The 19,382-nt window shown below is 35.8% G+C and overlaps 3 protein-coding genes across 3 annotated transcripts in view; 1 reads left to right on the top strand and 2 right to left on the bottom strand.

Annotated features, from left to right (window-relative positions):
* Positions 1 to 5,633, top strand: part of LOC126025766 (protein mono-ADP-ribosyltransferase PARP15-like) — a gene marked incomplete at its 5' end in the record, with an annotated part of 30,629 nt that extends 24,996 nt beyond the window's left edge. The window contains one exon of the mRNA XM_049785540.1: positions 5,171 to 5,633. Within this exon, the coding sequence (XP_049641497.1) occupies positions 5,171 to 5,463 (293 nt within the window). The remainder of the gene's footprint in view (positions 1 to 5,170) is intronic.
* Positions 1 to 19,382, bottom strand: part of FAM162A (family with sequence similarity 162 member A) — a 497,431-nt gene that overhangs the window by 257,391 nt on the left and 220,658 nt on the right. The window lies entirely within an intron of this gene.
* Positions 18,462 to 19,382, bottom strand: part of PARP15 (poly(ADP-ribose) polymerase family member 15) — a 36,756-nt gene continuing 35,835 nt past the window's right edge. The window contains exon 13 of the mRNA XM_049785539.1: positions 18,462 to 18,800. Within this exon, the coding sequence (XP_049641496.1) occupies positions 18,481 to 18,800 (320 nt within the window). The 3' untranslated portion in view covers positions 18,462 to 18,480. The remainder of the gene's footprint in view (positions 18,801 to 19,382) is intronic.

The following is a 19,382-nucleotide window of genomic DNA, read 5'->3' as shown; positions in this document are numbered from 1 at the left end:
AATAGTTGTTAATCATAATACCTGGAAACACAATACCTCCTTTCTGAACAACCAGTGAATCAGAGGGGAAATTAAAAGTTTTCTAGTAACAAATGAGAATAAGGATACAAATTACTAAAACTTGTGAAACACTGTAGCTAAGAGGAAAGTTCATAATTTTTGCAAACATTCGTCAAAAAGGAAGATAGAGCCTACACACACAACTTGACTGCACAGTTTCTGAAATTGGAAAAAGCAAGCAGGATAAAGGAAATAATAAAATTTAGAGAAAATTAATGAACTAGATTTTCCAAAAATAATTCAAAGGATTAATAAAACAAAAAGTTGTTTCTTTGAATAACAAAGATTTATAAACCACTAGCAAGACTTGAGGAAAGAGAGGGAGAAACTTAGTAAATAAAATTAAAAACAAAAGAGTGGACAGACCACATAGAAATTCAAAGGATCATGAAAGATACCTTGAGAAGCTCTCTGCCATGAAACAAGAGAACCTAGAAGAAATGGATAAATTCTCGGACTCCTCTAATCTCTCAAGACTGAATCAAGATGATTTGGAATACATGAACAAACCTATCAATATTGAGAGAATGTAATTTATAATACAAAGTTTTTCTTAAAACATAATGAACTAAGACCTCTTTCTAAATCTTTCTACAAAACAGATTAAACTAAAATGGATGAAAGTCCTGAATATCTGACCTGAAACAATAGGTACACAGAGAAAAATCTAGTAAATACACTCTTTGACATTGAAGCTAAAGTATCTTGAAGGATGAAATACCTTTGACCAAGCAAAGATAAATGGAGGCGAAGATAAACATTAAATAAATTAAACAAATAACTAACATTTATTTATAAACATTTATAACATTTAGTTATAAAAATAAACATTAAATGAAGAAACTTCTGAAACTCAAAGGAAATGATGACCAGAATATATACATGATTATATCAATAGACACAGAGAAAACATTTGATAAGGTCCAACACCCATTCTTGATCAAAACTCTCAGCAAGATGGGAATGAAAGGAACCTTTCACAGTATAGTTAAGGCCATCTACCAAAAGCCATTGGCAAATATTATCCTCAATGGAGAAAAAAGTAAAATCCTGCCCTCTTAATTCTGGCACAAGGCAAGGCTGTCCTCTCTCATCACTCCTCTTCAACATAGTACTGGAAGTTCTTGCTATAGTGATCAGGCAAGAAAAAGATATCAAGGGAACCCAGATGGAAAAGGAAGAAGTCAAGCTCTCACTGTTTGCAGATGACATGATACTCTACTTAGAAAACCCATAAGACTCTACCAAAAGGCTTCTAGAAACAATAGACTCATATAGCAAGGTGGCAGGTTACAAAATTAACACACAAAGCCTGTCTAGAGTACAGGCAGGGGTTGGATTGGGAGGAGGGAGATTTGGGACATTAGTGATGGGAATGTTGCACTGATGATGGGTGGTGTTGTTACATGACTGAAACTCAAACACAATTATGTATGTAATAAAGTTGTTTAAATAAAAAAATAGTTGAAAAAATAAAACAAAAAAAATAAAAACACACACAAAATCAATGGACTTTCTATACACCAATAATAATAGGGAAGAAATGGACATTAAGAAAATGACACCATTCACATTAATGCCACACAAACTCAAATATCTTGGAGTCAACTTGACTAAAGATGTGAAGGACCTATACAAAGAAAACTATAAAACTCTGCTCCAAGAAATAAGAGAGGACACACGAAAATGGAAACACATACCCTGCTCGTGGATTGGCAGGATTTACATCATTAAAATGGCAATACTCCCTAAAGCATTGTACAGATTTAATGTGATCCCTCTAAAGATACCCATGACATTCTTCAAAGAAGTGGATCAGGCACTTTTGAAATTCATTTGGAACAATAAACACCCTTGAATAGCCAAAGCAAATATTGGAAAAAAGAATATGGGAGGCATCACTTTCCCCAAGTTTAAACTGTATTACAAAGCAATAGTTATCAAAACAGCATGGTATTGGAATAAAGACAGACCCTCAGATCAGTGGTATAGACTTGAGTACTCAGAGAATGTTCCCCAGACATACAATCATCTAATCTTTGATAAAGGAGCAAGAAGTTCTAAATGGAGCAAAGAAAGCCTCTTCAACAAGTGGTGTTGGCATAACTGACTAGCTACTTGCAAAAAAGCGAACTTAGACCCCCAACTAACATCATGTACGAAGGTAAAATCCAAATGGATTAAAGACCTCGATATCAGACCTGAAACCATAAGGTATATACAACAACACGTAGGTAAAACACTCTATGACATAGAGGCTAAAGGCATTTTCAAGGAGGAAACTGCACTCTCCAAGCAAGTGAAAGCAGAGATTAACAGATGGGAATACATTGAGCTAAGAAGCTTCTGCACCTCGAAGGAAATAGTGCCCAAGATACAAGAGCCACCCACTGATTGGGAGAAACTATTCACCCAATACCCATCAGATAAGGGCTAATATCCAAAATATACAGGGCAATTCTACAAGAAAAAACATCTAATCCCATCAACAAATGGGGAGAAGAAATAGAAAGACACTTTGATAAAGAAGAAATACAAATGGCCAAAAGGCACATGAAAAAATGCTCCACAACACTAATCATCAGGGATATGCACAGGGAGATGCAAATCAAAACAACTATGAGGTACCACCTCACACAATTGGCACACATCACAAGGAATGAGAACAAGCAGTGTTGGTGGGGATGTGGAGAGAAAGGAACTCTTATCCACTGCTGGTGGGAATGCTGACTAGTTCAACCTTTCTGGAGAGTGATATGGATATTCCTCCCAAAACTGAAAATTGAGCTTCCATTCGATCCAGCTATACCACTCCTAGGAATATACCCTAGGAACACAAAAATACAATACAAAAACCCCTTCCTTACACCTATATTTATTGCAGCACTATTTACCATAGCAAGACTCTGGAAACAACCAAATGCCCTTCAACAGATGAATGGCTAAAGAAACTGTGGAACACATACACAATGGAATATTATGCAGCCGTCAGGACAGATGAAGTCATGAAATGTTCCTATACATGATGTACGTGGAATCTATTATGCTGAGTGAAATAAGTCAGAGAGAAAGAGAGAGATGCAGAATGGTCTCACTCATTTATGGGTTTTAAGAAAAATAAAAGACATTTCTCAACAATTTTCAGAGAAAAAAGAGAGGAGGGCTGGACATTACAGCCCACTTTATGAACCTCACCACAAAGAGTGATGAGTTTAGTTAGAGAAATAACTACATTGAGAACTATCCTAACAATGAGAATTTATGTGGGAAATAGAAAGCCTGTCTAGAGTACAGGTGTGGGCAGGGAGGGGAGGAGGGATATTTGGGACATTGGTGATGGGAATGTTACACTGGTGATGGGGGGTGTCATCTTATATGACTGAAACCCAACCACAATCATGTTGGTAACCAAGGTGTTTAAATAAAAAATATTAAAAAATAAAAAAGACAGCTTGCTCAGATAAGTCCCTATTTAAAACCCTACAGTGGTTTCCCATCACCTCAGGATAAAATCTAAGCTCCATCTCTTCCTTCTTTTCATTCCTCTACCTCCCAACCTCTCAGCACCAAAGTCTCACTAAGGGAAGTTCCACCCCTTTCCATATTGAGAGCATTTTGGAAATTCCAGAGGGTGGTTTCAGTAGTCTGGTTGCGTGAAGTGGGTTACTGAAATTTAATGGATGGAAGGTCAGAAATGCTAGATACCCTCCCCTCCTAATATAATTCTTCAGCGGGAAATATGAATTATAAAGAGAGACAAACAATTATACTTTACATTTTTGATTCAAAAGTTTGGCTCCTATTTATGATCTCATTTCTAGTTATTATGGTTGGATTCTCTCCAACATACACACATCCAATACAGACACACAAATACTCTCATTACAAGATCCTTGAGAATCTTTGGTTAAGGTCCCTAGGGAAACAACAAACATAAAATGAAAATTAAAAGTAACTCTTTAATGTAAGGATTTCATTATATCAGAGGCAATAGTTGGAATATATTAATGCTAAATATTTTTGTTTCTTTGAAATTCAAATTCAATTAAATTTCTGGGTTTTGTTTTTAAAAAAAAAAGAAAAATGAAGTAATAAAATTTGCTTATACATAGATGAAGAGTATTATGCTGAAGTAAAATGAGTCAGATACTTAGGAATCTTACTCAGGATGCTCATTTTTATTGCAGTGATCTAAAAGTCTATCTATATTTAGTACCATATCTTTTATATTACTGTTATACCATATCTTTTTAATAACTGATATACTGCCACTTTGAACTTCTATTTGAAGCTGTAGAAAGTTATCTACAGCTTCTTTCCTCCCAATAATTGATTTAGCCATCATGAAAGTTATTTTTGTATAAGTTTCAGATATATTTGCTCTTTTTCTCTGAAAAAGTCATCAGTATTCTTATAAGAAATGCACTACTTTGTATTGCTTTGTAGTTTAGTGATGTAAATCCTCCAAATCCATATGACCGGATTGTTTACATTTCCTCATTTTTCTCTCATATTTCTTGAGGAAGTAAAAAAATATTGGGGCAGGAGTGATAGCACGAATAGGGTGGTTTTCTTTGCATGCAGCTGACTCGGGTTCTATCCCCATCATCCCATATGGCTCCCTGAACTTTCCAAGATTAAGTCCTGAGTGCAGAGCCAGGAGTAACCACTGAGCACCATCAAGTATAACCCAAAGTAAAAAAAGAAGTGAAAAAATAAAAAGAAAAGACATAGGATGATTTCTCTTATATGTGGAATGTAAATAGAGCAAGCAAATTATGACAAAAATAACTAATTTAGTGAAAAAAAAAGGGCTCTTACCAGAGTGAGGCAGGAAAGTGGCTGAAAATCAGTCTCAATTTAATCCTGAGGTTGGAACTTGAACTTCAGTGCTAAGTGTGTTGATGCTTATAAATACAGAATCATGTATAGGTGTATAACTCAAAAGTTCCCTTGATATTGTAAACCAATGACAAATTAGTAAAATTTTAATTTAAAAAAGAAATAAGAAGGATTTAACGTGATTTGAAGATCATATAACATATTGATGAATATTTTGAAATACAGACTAAATTGTAATTCTTAAAATATTTTTGTTTTCTCTTGACAGGTAGTTCATATGGAAAAGGAACATACTTTGCAGTTAATGCCAAATATTCTGCCAAATACTCTAAACCAGATGCCAAAGGAAATATGTATATGTATTATGTGCGTGTTCTCACTGGAATTTACACAGCTGGAAATTATGCCAAATTAATTGCACCTCCTCCAAAGAATGATCAGAATCCTACTGATCTGTATGATACTGTCACAGACAATGTGCAAAATCCCAAATTATTTGTTGTTTTTTATGACTACCAAGCTTACCCAGAGTACCTCATTACTTTTAAAGATAATTTTTGAAGAAATTATTCATCTCCATATATCTAGCTGTAAATTGAGTTTTTGTTCTTCACCAGATTTTATCTAAAATCAAAGAATCCTTACACTAAAAATTAGCTTGCCATTCAAAATTGGCGTCAACCAATTTGTAAGCAATACATTTGAACATTTAAATCAGATAACTTAGTTACCATTTTGTTTCCAAAACTCTTAGCATGCATTTTATGAAAGAAACAATAGGTTTGTAATTTCAACAATGAGAATAACATTACAATAGAATTCCCCTACTCCATTTTCCCTGGGAATGTGTTTCAAGATCCTTGATGAATGCAAGAAACCGGGCATATAAGCACTAAATCCTATATATGCTATTATTATGCTATGATGCCTTTATTTTTTTAGTAACACACAACTATGATAATTAACTGATAAATTTATAGAATTCCAACAATAATAGATTAAGTTATTATAAACTAAAATAAAAGTTCTATGAATGTTCCTGTTCAAAATATTATCATATAGGTACGATTTCTGACTTCTATTGACATGTGACTGAACCATGGAAAAAGAAATTATGAATAAAGGGGTATGGCTCTAACCTTAAAGTCAGAAGGCAAAGCTGTGCCATTTCAGCTGCTCTTGAGTACACAGCAGGTGTCCCCATCTCAGGAGGCAGATTTCTGTGGGCATGGTACTAGTGTGTGGTTATAGCCGCTGTTATTCTGGAGATAAAGATAGTGTCATATTCATTTTTTATATCTTTACTAAGGTCTGTATCTTGTTTGTATAGATCCTCAGGAATGTTTAATAAAACAAAGTAAATTAAAAAGCCTAGTCAGATTCCTAATCCAAATCATCTCTTTAGAGTCCTTGATTTAATATAATTTTATCTCAATTTTAAATTGATTCCATGTTAGGGAACAAAAGACAATGAAATGTGAGCAACTCTAGTTAAGACTCTGGTTTGCAGTGCAGTTGCATCCTGATTTGTCTAGGGCTCACAGAGTAGTTGAATATCTGTTGAGGGCACAGTTAGCAGTACTGACTCCAATGATCTTTGGAAATCTTGAAACAAAATCTGCCTTTTATAACTTTTTTCTCTTAGTTTTTCTCTTAGTTTGGCTTCTCTATTCTTCATTAAAGGGTGTCATGCATGTCACTTTTTTCCCTTTCAACACCCATTTCTTGTCCAAAGTGATAAACTCTAGTTATCATTATCATAGTGGATCTTTCTCTACTCTAACTGTATTCACCACATTGTAACAAGCTTCCTTGTTACTGGTCCTCCTTTCCTTTATCATTATTCTCTCTAGATCTGATTGTCATACTGCCTTTTATTTTTCTTATATAACACAAATAAATGATATTATTCTATGTCTATTTCTTTTTCTCTGAATCTTCAAAAAGAGAAAGACAGAGAAAGAGAAAGAGAGAGAAAAGCAAAATGCCTGCCTCAGACACAGCCATGGGGGATGGTTAATAGGAGAGAAACAGGGGACATTGGTGGTGTGAAAAGCACACTGGTGATAGAAGGGTGGTGTACATTCTATAATTGAAACTAAAGTAGAAACAATTTTGTAATCACGGTGCTTAAATAAAGAACGTATAAAGAACAATACATTTGGTTGCTGCCTACTCCATTCTCAGTAAAAATACCTCTAATGTGAGTAAATGAACCTTGAAGTTAAAAATAGTATTTTTTTCCTTTTTGTAAATTTTATTTAAAGAAAATGCATCACATAGTTGTCATAGTTCACCATAATATATTTGTATTCTGATAAGTGAAAGCAAAATTATTAAAGGAACAAGGAAGAGAAGAAAGTTTTAAAATTAAAAATAAAAAAAATAAAAAATACATTAGAAAGCACATTTGTAAAATGTATTGTATACCCAATTAAGTAATTAATACAATGACATAATGTTTAATAAGCTCATGTTGTTAGCTGTCCATTCTGTTACATTGGTGTGTTCCTAAAGTTTGGTTGTACTGGTGTCCCAGAAGTTAGATCTGTTGCACTGATCTGTGTATAGCTAAAAGTGACCCTTGAACATAGAGCCAGGTGCAAGTCTTGAGCACTTCCAGGTGTAGCTCCAAACAAATTTCCTTTAAAAATCTTCCAAACAAATATCCAACTCTCTTCCATTTCTTTGCATTAGAAAAAAAAAAAACTTAGCTGTGGGTGTTCTGTAAGCCCCCCGAAGGGGCCCGGCCAGCGGAGAGTGGACGAGAGGCTCACAAACAACTGCATCTTTATTTTGCAAAGCTCAGATCACACAGCCACACCTTGAAAAAAATCTAAGAGAGGTTAATAATAATAAGGCCCAAAACAGGATTTCCATTCAAAGGCGATTTAATGAGGTTCAGCACCTTCTTATATAGAGAAGGTACAGGGGGCAGGCAAAAGGCAGTGTCAATCACTCTTTTCAGTGCACAGACTATCTCATTTTTCCAAATAAGGTATAAACACATGGCAGGTAGGTTGGAACAAGGAACATAACATCATTCCCCAAATATGGAAAGTGGGCAGGGGGCAGTCATGCTAGACCCTGGGTAGTCTGTTTGGCCACATTCCTAAACTCTTAACAGATTTATGGTGGGGCAAAGTTCTTAAGGAATAAAAACCCATGTTGCACAAAACAATAAAAGGTACCTTGTTAACTCAAGAATGTGGGCTAGGGAAATCTAACTTCATTCCAGGCTGTGTTTCTCTCCCCTGGGCTAAGAAATTATTTATTACTTTGTTTCCTGCTGGCCCAGGGGTTTTGTAGCAAACAGCACGTAGGACTGGAAAATGGCAGAGAGGTTTTTGCAAAAGTGGCCACTGTCATGTCACGGTAGCCAACACTTAGCTAGATACTGTGTTTTTGTTGAAATGCTTGTTTCATTTAGTTTGATTATTTATTTTAACCAAAATTCTCTCCTGGTTTGTAGTTGTTTAAGATAGAACAACAGCAAGTTTTAGGAGCTACTTCTTTTTGGGGGGGGGGTGGGTTTCACATCCGGCAGTGTTCAAGGGTTACTCCTAGATCTATGCTCAGAAATCACTCCTGGCAGGCTAGGAGGACCATATGGAATGCCAGGATTTGAATTACCATCCTTCTGCATGCAAGGCAGACGCCCTACCTTCATGCTATCTCTCTGACCCTGCTACTTCTTTGATTTTTTTTTCTCCTGGGGTTCTATCTCTGTCTTTGAGACTTTTTGTATTATAATGTGTTTTTAATATTTTGTTTGGATTACTTTAGTTGGAACTCAGTGTGTATGACTAAATACTGAAACTGGGAATTTCCTAGGTATAAATTCTTTGACCAATAGTTTTCACTAATGTCTCCTTCCAGTTCTTCTGGTAGTCCTATAACTACCATGTTTTTCAATCTTGTGACTTCTAGCTATTTTCTCACACCCTGTTTCATGTTTTCTCTCTTGGATGCCTCAACTATGATTTCTTTTAGTTCCTTAAATAGTCTCACAAGGGGCCGGGAAGGTGGCGCTAGAGGTAAGGTGTCTGCCTTGCAAGCGCTAGCCAAGGAACGGACCACGGTTCAATCCCCCGGCGTCCCATATGGTCCCCCCAAGCCAGGGGCAATTTCTGAGCACATAGCCAGGAGTAACCCCTGAGCGTCAAACGGGTGTGGCCCAAAAACCAAAAAAAAAAAAAAAATAGTCTCACAAAAGTTATTTTAAAAACTTCATTGATATATTATTGAGTTGGTGGTGTTGAGGGAACCATTCAAGGCATTATCTTCTCCCATGAATAATGGTGAACTCCTACTCTTCTTCATGTGACAACTGGACAGTGAGAGCTTTGGTTCAGTGCCTGTTAAGGTACAGGCCTGTGTTGCTATCAAATGTGATATTCAGCAATTAATCTGAAGACTATGCTGCTGTATTTATGTTTCCTTGTGCTGCTTCTTGAGCCTTGCAGCATGAATCTGAAATAGTTCTCTACATATAAAGTTTCTAGATACTCATCCAGACCCTATTTCTTTAGTCCTTGTGTTTGGGAACTAGGGCCTTGTTTTGGGGAACAAGGTAGATATACGTATCTACCTTTCCCATCTCTCACTTCCTGATCAACTTCTATAATGATCAGGTTGACATATAAAATTAATGCCTACCCAAGATAAAATTTTGGGGTCTGTACTATCTTTTTGTGCCTGTGCCATATGGAAAGAGAAGCTTCTGCCTGAAGTTCTGGAAAAATTAGGCTTGCAGAATTGTGTTTGCAGTGGTATATATTATAGTTTTTGCTAGATTGAAGTCATCTGAACTCAACAGTCTTCTTGTCTAGACCTTGTGCAGTTGGAGATCCTAAATGTTATGAGATGGTCTATAACCCAAATGCTTTATTACATGTACTGATCATCCCACAGTGTCTTTGCCTTCCTCAACTCTTAATCACATAGTCAAGCATCCTATAATATCTCCTCACAATATGGAAACTCTTTCTGTACTTTTAGCTTATGAATTAAGTGCTCTTTCTCTGTAGGACCACTTTTGTAATCTTTTATTTTGTTGCATTTTTCTCCAGAATGTGATTTTACAATTAGCTTTGTAGAATGGATCATAAAATCAAGGAAACATTTAGAAACCCTTAATCAGTTAATAAAGATATATAAGAAAAGACTCAGATGAACAGTGAGAGAAGACACATAGAGAAGGATATGGGCGAGTCTTGATGGCAGAAACTACTAGTCTGTAGAGTTGAGTTGCACCACTATCCTGATACATATTTGTAATCACTCATGTGTAAGAAGAGAACTCTATAGTTTTGGAATTTTTATGAAGATTTATTTATAGATATGATGGATCATCAACTCTATCTTTACGCTACTCCTAAAACTAATAGGACATACAAAAAACCCCAAACTTTAAACTAGCAATCACATATAGAAACCACCATATTGCCTCCAAGTTAGGACCCATGTGAAACACACTTCATTATTCATCTCTAGTGGAGTATAAATTGACATCATAACTCTAATAAACTATCCACACAACAACATATAGAAAACACACCAGGACTGAAAAGGTCACAATGGGTAAGCAATGCAAAATCTTACCATGCTTAGTAAGCAAAGATAAAGCCTCAAAGACTTAACCAGTAATAACTAACTGTATAACCTCACTGATAAGGACTTTAGAGAAGAAATGTTAAATATGTTTAAGGAGCTCAAAAAATAAACAAACAATGAAACAGACACCCAACAAAACTAAAACAAATTCTATTCTATGAGAATCTAAATTAGAAGACTACAAGCTGAAATGATACAACTAAAGGATTTGGTAGGTGATGTGAAACTCGGGGGAAGGCATCAACAGCAGAATAACAGCATCGGAGGGCCTAGTTAGTGAATTTCAAGATGAGATGCAGAAAACCTCTAGAAAACAGTAGAATTAAGAAAGCCTCAAAATAACTAAAGAGTAGACAAGAAACTATGTCATGATTTATAGAGGAACAACTTAAGAATGATCAGTGCCTGAGAATCCCCAAAATCAACTCTAATGAAGAAGCAACAGTCAAATAAATAATTACAGAGAAGTTTCCAGAGTTGAAGAATTCAACTCATATATTCAAGAGTACCAGCAAAAAAAAGACCCAAATAAAAAGACTTCATGAACCACCCTTACCAGAATATTTAAAGCCATAGAGACAGAATGCTGAAAGCAGCAAGGACAAGGAAGAAAATTATATACAAAGGAGCTTTCTTAGGATTAACAGCAGATTTATCAAGCAGGATAATATTTGCTCAAAGACAATTGTGGAATATTGTAAACAAATTATTATTATAAAAAATAACTTATACATTAAAGTTTGATCAATTGAACAATTTTGGGTTACAAAACTCATTTGCTTCTCTTTCAATAGGAAAACATTTGTTAGCCTAGGATTTTCTTATAAATAGTGAAATGAATTAAGCTTTTACTTACATTAAATCAACTAGGTATCCTAAATACAAAGTGTAGTGCAAAAGACTAGCTACAAATATAGCACCACTTCATATTACCTATTTTTTGGAAAGGTCACTATGACAACTTCACAATCTTGTATTATTTCTATTTGAAAGTCATCACTAGACAGGCCACTTATATTCTTCATCAACAATATAATTTACATATGTCTGAAGATTCTCAAATGCAACCCAAAAAAGACACTCTTTGGAGGTACCTTCAATGTTTTCTGATCTTCTATTGACAGAATTAGTTGTATCCAGTTCTTCTAACTCATCTGATTCTATGGGGGAAAGAAAGAGAGAAAAAAACATGGTCTAGAGTGGTGGAGCAGGCGGTAGGGGTCTGTCTTGCACAAGCTAACCAGGATGATCCCCCGGTGCCCATAAGTCTCCCAAGCCAGAAGCAATTTATGAGAGCATAGCCAGTGTGGGTCACCGGGTGTGGCCCAACCCCTCCCAAAAAACAATCCCCCCCAAAAAACCAAATGATATCATATTTATATACCAAAATTTTAAGAAATCAAATTTTCATAATTCATTATCCTCTTTCCTTCCTAATTGACCCATGGAAACAAACTTTAAAAGGTGACTTGTGCGGCCAGAGAGATAGAACAGCGGTAAGGCATTTGCCTGGCTTAAATGCAGAAGGACGGTGGTTCGAATTCCGGCATACCATACGGTCCCCTGAGCCTGCCAGGAGCGATTTCTGAGCATAGAGCCAGGAGTAACCCCTGAGCACTGCTGGGTGTGACCCAAAAACCAAAACAAAACAAACAAAAAGGTTACTTGCATGATTTATTTAATAACAAAATTATTTAATTCAGTTCTACTTTGATCTCTTATTGGCCCTAATAATAAAACCAGGAGTCAAGATATAGAACTAGAAGAGTTGGGATAATTGGAAAGTCTTCTCTAATTAACTATTAAATTATATAAATGTAAGCTAAGTAAAATCAAAGTGAGGCATAATACCATGAATGAAGAATAGACAAAGTTTTGAGATTGCGCCAAACTATTTCAGGTATTAGTGATGTTCAAATTATGAAACTATGAAATTGTGTGAAGAGTATAAGAAAGACAGAAAAAAATCAGTTTTATCTAAACATGGGATAAACTATCTTACAGTTGACTTAAAAGTTTGAGCCAGAGAATTGTTTAATGAAAAGAATGAGATGATACTCACTATGATTGCCAAACAATCTATGCATTTTTGTTTTGTTTTGTTTTGGGGTCACAGCCTGCAGTGCTCAGGAATTACTCCTGGTTTTGTGCTCAGAAATCACTTCTGGCAGGTTCAGGGGGGACCAAATAGGATGTTGGGGATCAAACCCTGGCTGTCCACATGCAAGTCAAATACACTACCCACTGTGTTATTGCTCAAGCCCTCCACTTTCAGCATTTTTGTTGTTGTCTTGGGTCACACCTAGTGATGCTCTTGGCTTATTCCTGGCTCTATAGACAGGGATCATCTTGGTTGGACTCTAGGGGCCATGACGGGTGCTGAGGCTTGAACCCAAGTCAGCATATGTAAGGCAAGTGCCCTACCCACTATACTCTCACTCCAGTCCCTGTACTTTCAGCTTTAAAGTGAGGGTCATTGAATATAGGAAGGTCAATCAAGACTTTCCTGTCATGCTGGACATGTGTTGTAATATATGAGAAAGGGAGAAAGGAACTGAAAGATGAATAGGGAGAAATGTAACATTTCTATGTCCAGTATTGCAAAAGCTTAAAGAAGAGTGATGACTCAAGTTTCTAAAAACAAAAACAAAAACAAAAAACCTTGCCGAATCAGCCCTTCCTTTTCCTTTTGTTTTTCTCCTTTTAAATTCATATTTATAGCTTCTAGACAGGGCTTTTGCCTGCTTTCTTTCTTTCTTTTTTGTTTTGTTGTGGGGTTTTTTGATATATATATATATATTGCTATCTCTTTAAAAACAGAACCATTGGGGGCCGGAGATAGCATGGAGGTAAGGCGTTTGCCTTTCATGAAGAAGGTCATTGGTTCAAATCCCGGCATCCCATATGGTCCCTCGTGCCTGCCAGGAGCAATTTCTGAGCATGGAGCCAGGAGTAACCCCTGAGCACTGCTGGTGTGACCCAAAAACCACAAAAACAAACAAACAAACAAACAAAAAACAAAACAAAACAAAAAACCCAGAACCATTGAACAAAAATCATCTTGTTCTGCATCTTAGTTCTATGTCTTTCTACCAGTTGAAGGGGGGAAAAGTGGGGAAAAAAGTGGTGGAGGGAGGTCAACACTGGTGATAGGAATTGCCCTAATTCACTGTCACTATGTGCCTTAAATATAATTGTGAAAGACTTGTAATTCAAAAAAAATAAAGCAAATTTTAAAAATTAAAATAAAAGTAATTAGTAGGTATAGTATAGAATGGTTCCATACTCAAAGAGAAGTAAGGCAGTCAAAAGAGTGCTGGCTCATGCAGGAGTGGACATAGCTGATTTTATACAAGTTTTCTTCTAACACATTTCTAAGATAAATTCAGAATGCAATTTAGAAGAGTGTGCAAAAGATATTTATTTAGAAAAAATCAGAATATACTAACCACAATGAATCAGTAGTTGCCTGTTCTTGCTCATGTCTTTATTAGTGTAATTGGTGGTTTCCACCTTTCCTCCCAAGTCAACTTAATTCTCCAGACCAGAGCATTCTCTCATGACCTACATTGGTCTTATCAGTCTCTGTGAACTGATTTTCTGCTTTTAACTTTATGACCTGAATTTTAAGTCTTCCATATACATTTTACTCATTTCTGAAAAGTGTTCTACTTTTCTACTTATTTCAGAATCCTAGCCTTTTAGCCATTTTCATCATTCAATGTAGAGAGAAACCTTTATCATTAGATTCCTTCAATTCTAAAAGAAGCCAAGTAAAACCATGAGGATGGCACATATTAAGAATACTGAGAACAATCTCTGTTGGTGAGGATGTGGTAAGAAACTAACTCTTTTCTAGTGCTGGTGGGAATGCCGCCTGATCCAACCCCTATGGAATAAATTATGAAGGGTTCTCACTAAACTCAAAATTGAGCTGCCATACGACCCATCAATCCTTCTTTTGTGTATCTATCATCAGGACAGAAAAACAATCATCCAATAGAATGTATGCAAACTGCATACACTCAGTACAATAGAATAGCCAAGATTTGGAATCAGCCTAGATGCCCAACAACAGAAGAGTGGATCATAAAGATGTGGTACATATATACAATGGAATACTACATAGCTGTCTACATATATACAATGGAATACTACAATGGAATGATGTATTCATGCAATTTTCAGCAACATGGATGGAACAAGAAGAGATGATGTTAAATGAAATAAGCCAGAAAAAGAAGGATAAATTCAGAATGATATCATTTATAGGTGATATTTAGAATAACTTAACGAAGAAACTCAATAGTCTAGAGATGGTAGTTGTCTTGAACACCATTAACCCCAAAGTACAGCGAGAAGAGAAGAAACTCAGTGGAAGAGGACAAATACAAAAGTTTATATTCTCTTCTTTACTTCAAAGAGACTTTCAGCAATGAATACAGCTATTTAGATTGAGCAAGTGTCCAATCACCTGCTCTTTATAGATGTCTATAATAATGTTCTCGTGCTTTTATCCACAGAAACAGGTGAAGAATGTGTTAGGAAGCCATGGACTCCAATACAGTACGCACTCTAAGGTTAGTGCCTAAATTTTACTATAGCTATATTAATTCCTTGATCTTTTTGTTCACAGTGGTACTCGGAGATATAGGTTGGTCACCTTAGTTTCATATTGCAATGCTATATTATATTACTCAAGACAGTACTAATTAAGATAATGTCTTGACAAAAATTCTAATATTTTCATTTTCCATTTTATTATGCCTAACATGATCTAATGTTTATATTCACAGATGACAATGGAATACACAAATACTTGCCATAAACTGCTAGAGAGCTCATTCATTGTGTTATTGCAATTGATTTCTATTGTAGTTACTTGTGTGTTATATCATAATGCTCATGATTTCAGTTTGCTTTCAGGAAACTGAATGCTGGATGCTCAAGACATGCTAGATGATATTTTGTAGTGTAGACTCCTCTTACAGTGCTCATTACCATATTGTTTAGTTTTCTAGACTTGAAAATTATGATTGTTTTAAAAATGCTTTAAACACAATCTAACCCAGGAAGCCTTTATTCAGTAAAGTTTACCCTCACCAATGATGATTTGCCTTGAACATGGAAAAACCTTTCCATCTGACTTGCCATCTTCATGTTTTTTAAGCATTCTGACCCATTTCACCTAGGTCAGATTTTCAACTGCATTCCATAGATAGATCTTCAGTGTCTGTCTATGTGTGTGCATGAGTTTATGTGTTGGCCACCTTAATGCCTGTCTAATATCCATCTGTAATATATATAATGTCTATGTTGTATATTGTTATATAACTCTTACTCTCCCCACCTCATCCCCCACTTACCACTTTACAAATCCTTTTCTAGCCCTTCACTCTTTCACCCCTGATCTATTATTTCTCTCTATTAACCTTTAGTAACCTCAATTCTTAACTTCTCAGAAATCAGAACATTTCCCAACTCCAACCACCTGCCGACCAAGAGCTCCCCTTTTGCACAAACCTTTGGATATGAATTACTTTGTTTTATCACATATTTCTGCATTTTTCTTTAAATTTAAGAAGAAAGGACTAAAGAATGGCTGGGGTCAGGGGCCAGGTAATCTCAAAAGCATTGTTGAGATCCATGGACACTGGGATTCGAACCAATCACCTTAGGTCCTGGTTCGGCTGCTTGCAAGGCAAATGTCACTGTGCTATCTCTTCAGCCCCAATACTTTTTACAAATGTGCTTTCTAATGTACTTTTTTAATTTTATTTTTAATTTTAAAACTTCCTTTTCTTCCTTTTTCTTTTAATAATCTTGCTTTCACTTATCAGGATACAAATGTATTATGGTGAACTATGTCAACTATGTGATGCATTTTCTTTAAGTAAAATTTACAAAAAGGAAAAAATGCTATTTTTAACTTCAAAGTTCATTTACTCACATTAGAGGTATTTTTAGTGAAAATAGAGTAGACAGCAGCCAAATGTATTTTTCTTTTTTTTTTTTTAATAATTTTTTTTTTTTTGGTTTTTGGGCCACACCCTGTGACGCTCAGGGGTTACTCCTGGCTATGCGCTCAGAAGTTGCTCCTGGCTTCTTGGGGGACCATATGGGACGCCGGGGGATCGAACCGCGGTCCGTCCTAGGCAGCGCAGGCAAGGCAGGCACCTTACCTCCAGCGCCACCGCCCAGCCCCAAATGTATTTTTCTTAATACATTCTTTATTTTAGCACTGTGGTTACAAAATTGTTTCTACTTTAGTTTCAATTATAGAATGTACATCACCCTTCTTCATCAGTGTGCTTTTCCCACTGCCAATGTCCTCTGTTCCTCTCCCATTAACCATCCCTCATGGCTGTCTCAGGGGCAGTCATTTTGCTTTTCTCTCTGTCTTTCTCTATCTTTTTCTTTTTGATGAGTCAGAGGAAAAGAAATACACATAGAATAATATCATTTATTTCTGTTATATAAGGAAAATTAAAGGCAGTATGGCAAGCATATTCAAAGACAATAATGATAAGGGAAAGGAGGACCAGTCCATGATAGGAAGCTTATTACAAAGTGGTGAATGCAATTAGAGTAGAGAAAGATCCACTATGATAATGATAACTAAAGTTTATCACTTTGGACAAGAAATGGGTGTTGAAAGGGGATAAAGTGACATGCATGACACCCTTTAATTAACAATAGAGCAGCCAAACTAAAAGAAAAACTAAGAGAAAAAAAGTTATATAAGGCAGATTTTGTTTCAAGATTTACAAAGATCATTGGAGTCAGTATTGCTAACTGTGCCCTCAACAGATATTCAACTACTCTGTGAGCCCTAGACAAATCAGGATGCAACTGCACTGCAAACCAGAGTCTTAACTAGAGTTGCTCCACATTTCATTGTCTTTTGTTCCCTGACATGGAATCAATTTAAATTGCGATAAAATTATATTAAATCAAGGACTTTAAAGAGATGATTTGGATTAGGAATCTGATTAGGCTTTTTAATTTACTTTGTTTTATTAAACATTCCTGAGAATCTATACAAACAAGATACAAACCTTAGTAAAGATATAAAAAATGGGGCCCAGAGAGATAGCACAGTGGCATTTGCCTTGCAAGCAGCCGATCCAGGACCAAAGGTGGTTGGTTCTAATCCTGGTGTCCCATATGGTCCCCCGTGCCTGCCAGGAGCTATTTCTGAGCAGACAGCCAGGAGTAACCCCTGAGCACTGCCCGGTGTGGCCCAAAAACCAAAAAAAAAAAAAAAGATATAAAAAATTAATATGACACCATCTTTATCTCCAAAATAACAGCGGCTATAACCACACACTAGTACCATGCCCACAGAAATCTGCCTCCTGAGATGGGGATACCTGCTGTGAACTCATGGGCAGCTGAAATAGCACAGCTTTGCCTTCTGACTTTAAGGTTAGAGCCATACCCCTTTATTCATAGTTTCTTTTTCCATGGTTCAGTCACATGTCAATAGAAGTCAGAAATTGTACGTTTATGATAATATTTTGAACAGGAACAGTCATAGAACCTTTATTTCAGTTACTATAATACTTTAATCTATTATTGTTGGAATTCTATAAATTTATCCATTAATTAACATAGTTGTGTGTAACTAAAAACAAGGCATCATAGCATAATAGCATATATAGGATTTAGTGCTTATATGCCCGGTTTCTTGCATTCATCAAGGATCTTGGAAACTGGAGTAGAGGGATTCTACTGTACTGTTACTCTCTCTTTATTGAAAATACAAACCTACTGTTTTTTTCATAAAATGTATGATAAGAGTTTTGGACACAAAATGGTAACTAAGTTATCTGATTTAAATGTTCAAACTTATTGCTTACAAATTGGTTGACATCAATTTTGAATAGCAAGCTAATTTTTAGTGTAAGGATTCTTTGATTTTAGATGAAATCTGGTGAAAAACAAACACTCAATTTACAGCTAGATATATGGAGATGAATAATTTCTTCGAAAATTATCTTTAAAAGTAATGAGGTACTCTGGGTAAGCGTGGTAGTCATAAAAAACAACAAATAATTTGGGATTTTGCATATTGTCTGTGACAGTATCATACAGGTCAGTTGGATTCTGATAATTCTTTGGAGGAGGTGCAATTAAATCGGCATAATTTCCAGCTGTGTAACTTCCAGTGAGAACACGCGCATAATACATATACATATTTCCTTTGGCGTCTGGTGTAGAGAACTGGGCAGAATAGCTGGCATTAACAGCAAAGTATGTTCCTTTTCCATATGAACTACCTATCAGGAGAAAACAAGAAAAATATTTTAAGAATTACAATTTAGTCTGTATTTCAAAATATTCATCAATATGTTATATGATCTTAAAATCACGTTAAACCCTTCTTAATTCTTTTTTAAATTAAAATTTTACTAATTTGTCATTGGTTTACAATATCAAGGGAACTTTTGAGTTATATACTTATACATGATTCTGTATTTATAAGCATCAACACACTTAGCACTAAAGTTCAAGTTCCAACCTCAGGATTAAGTTGAGACTGATTTTCAACCACTTCCCTGCCTCACTCTGGTAACAGCCCTATTTTTTCACTAAATTAGTTATTTTTGTCATGACTTGCTTGCTTGCACTATTTACACTCCACATATAAGATAAATCATCCTATGTCTTTTCTTTTCATTTTTTTCACGTCTGTGTTTATTTTGGGCCATAGTTGATAGCGCTCAGTCCTGGCTTACTCCTAGAAGGTTCAGGCAACCAAATGGGATGACAGGGATAGAAGCCAAGTCACCTGCATGCAAGGAAAATTACCCTATTCATGCTATCACTCCTGCCCAATATTTTTTGTACTTCCTCAAGAA

Source organism: Suncus etruscus, chromosome 13, assembly GCF_024139225.1.
Source record: "Suncus etruscus isolate mSunEtr1 chromosome 13, mSunEtr1.pri.cur, whole genome shotgun sequence".
NCBI lineage: Eukaryota > Metazoa > Chordata > Mammalia > Eulipotyphla > Soricidae > Suncus > Suncus etruscus.
This window is presented reverse-complemented; position numbering and strand designations above follow the sequence as displayed.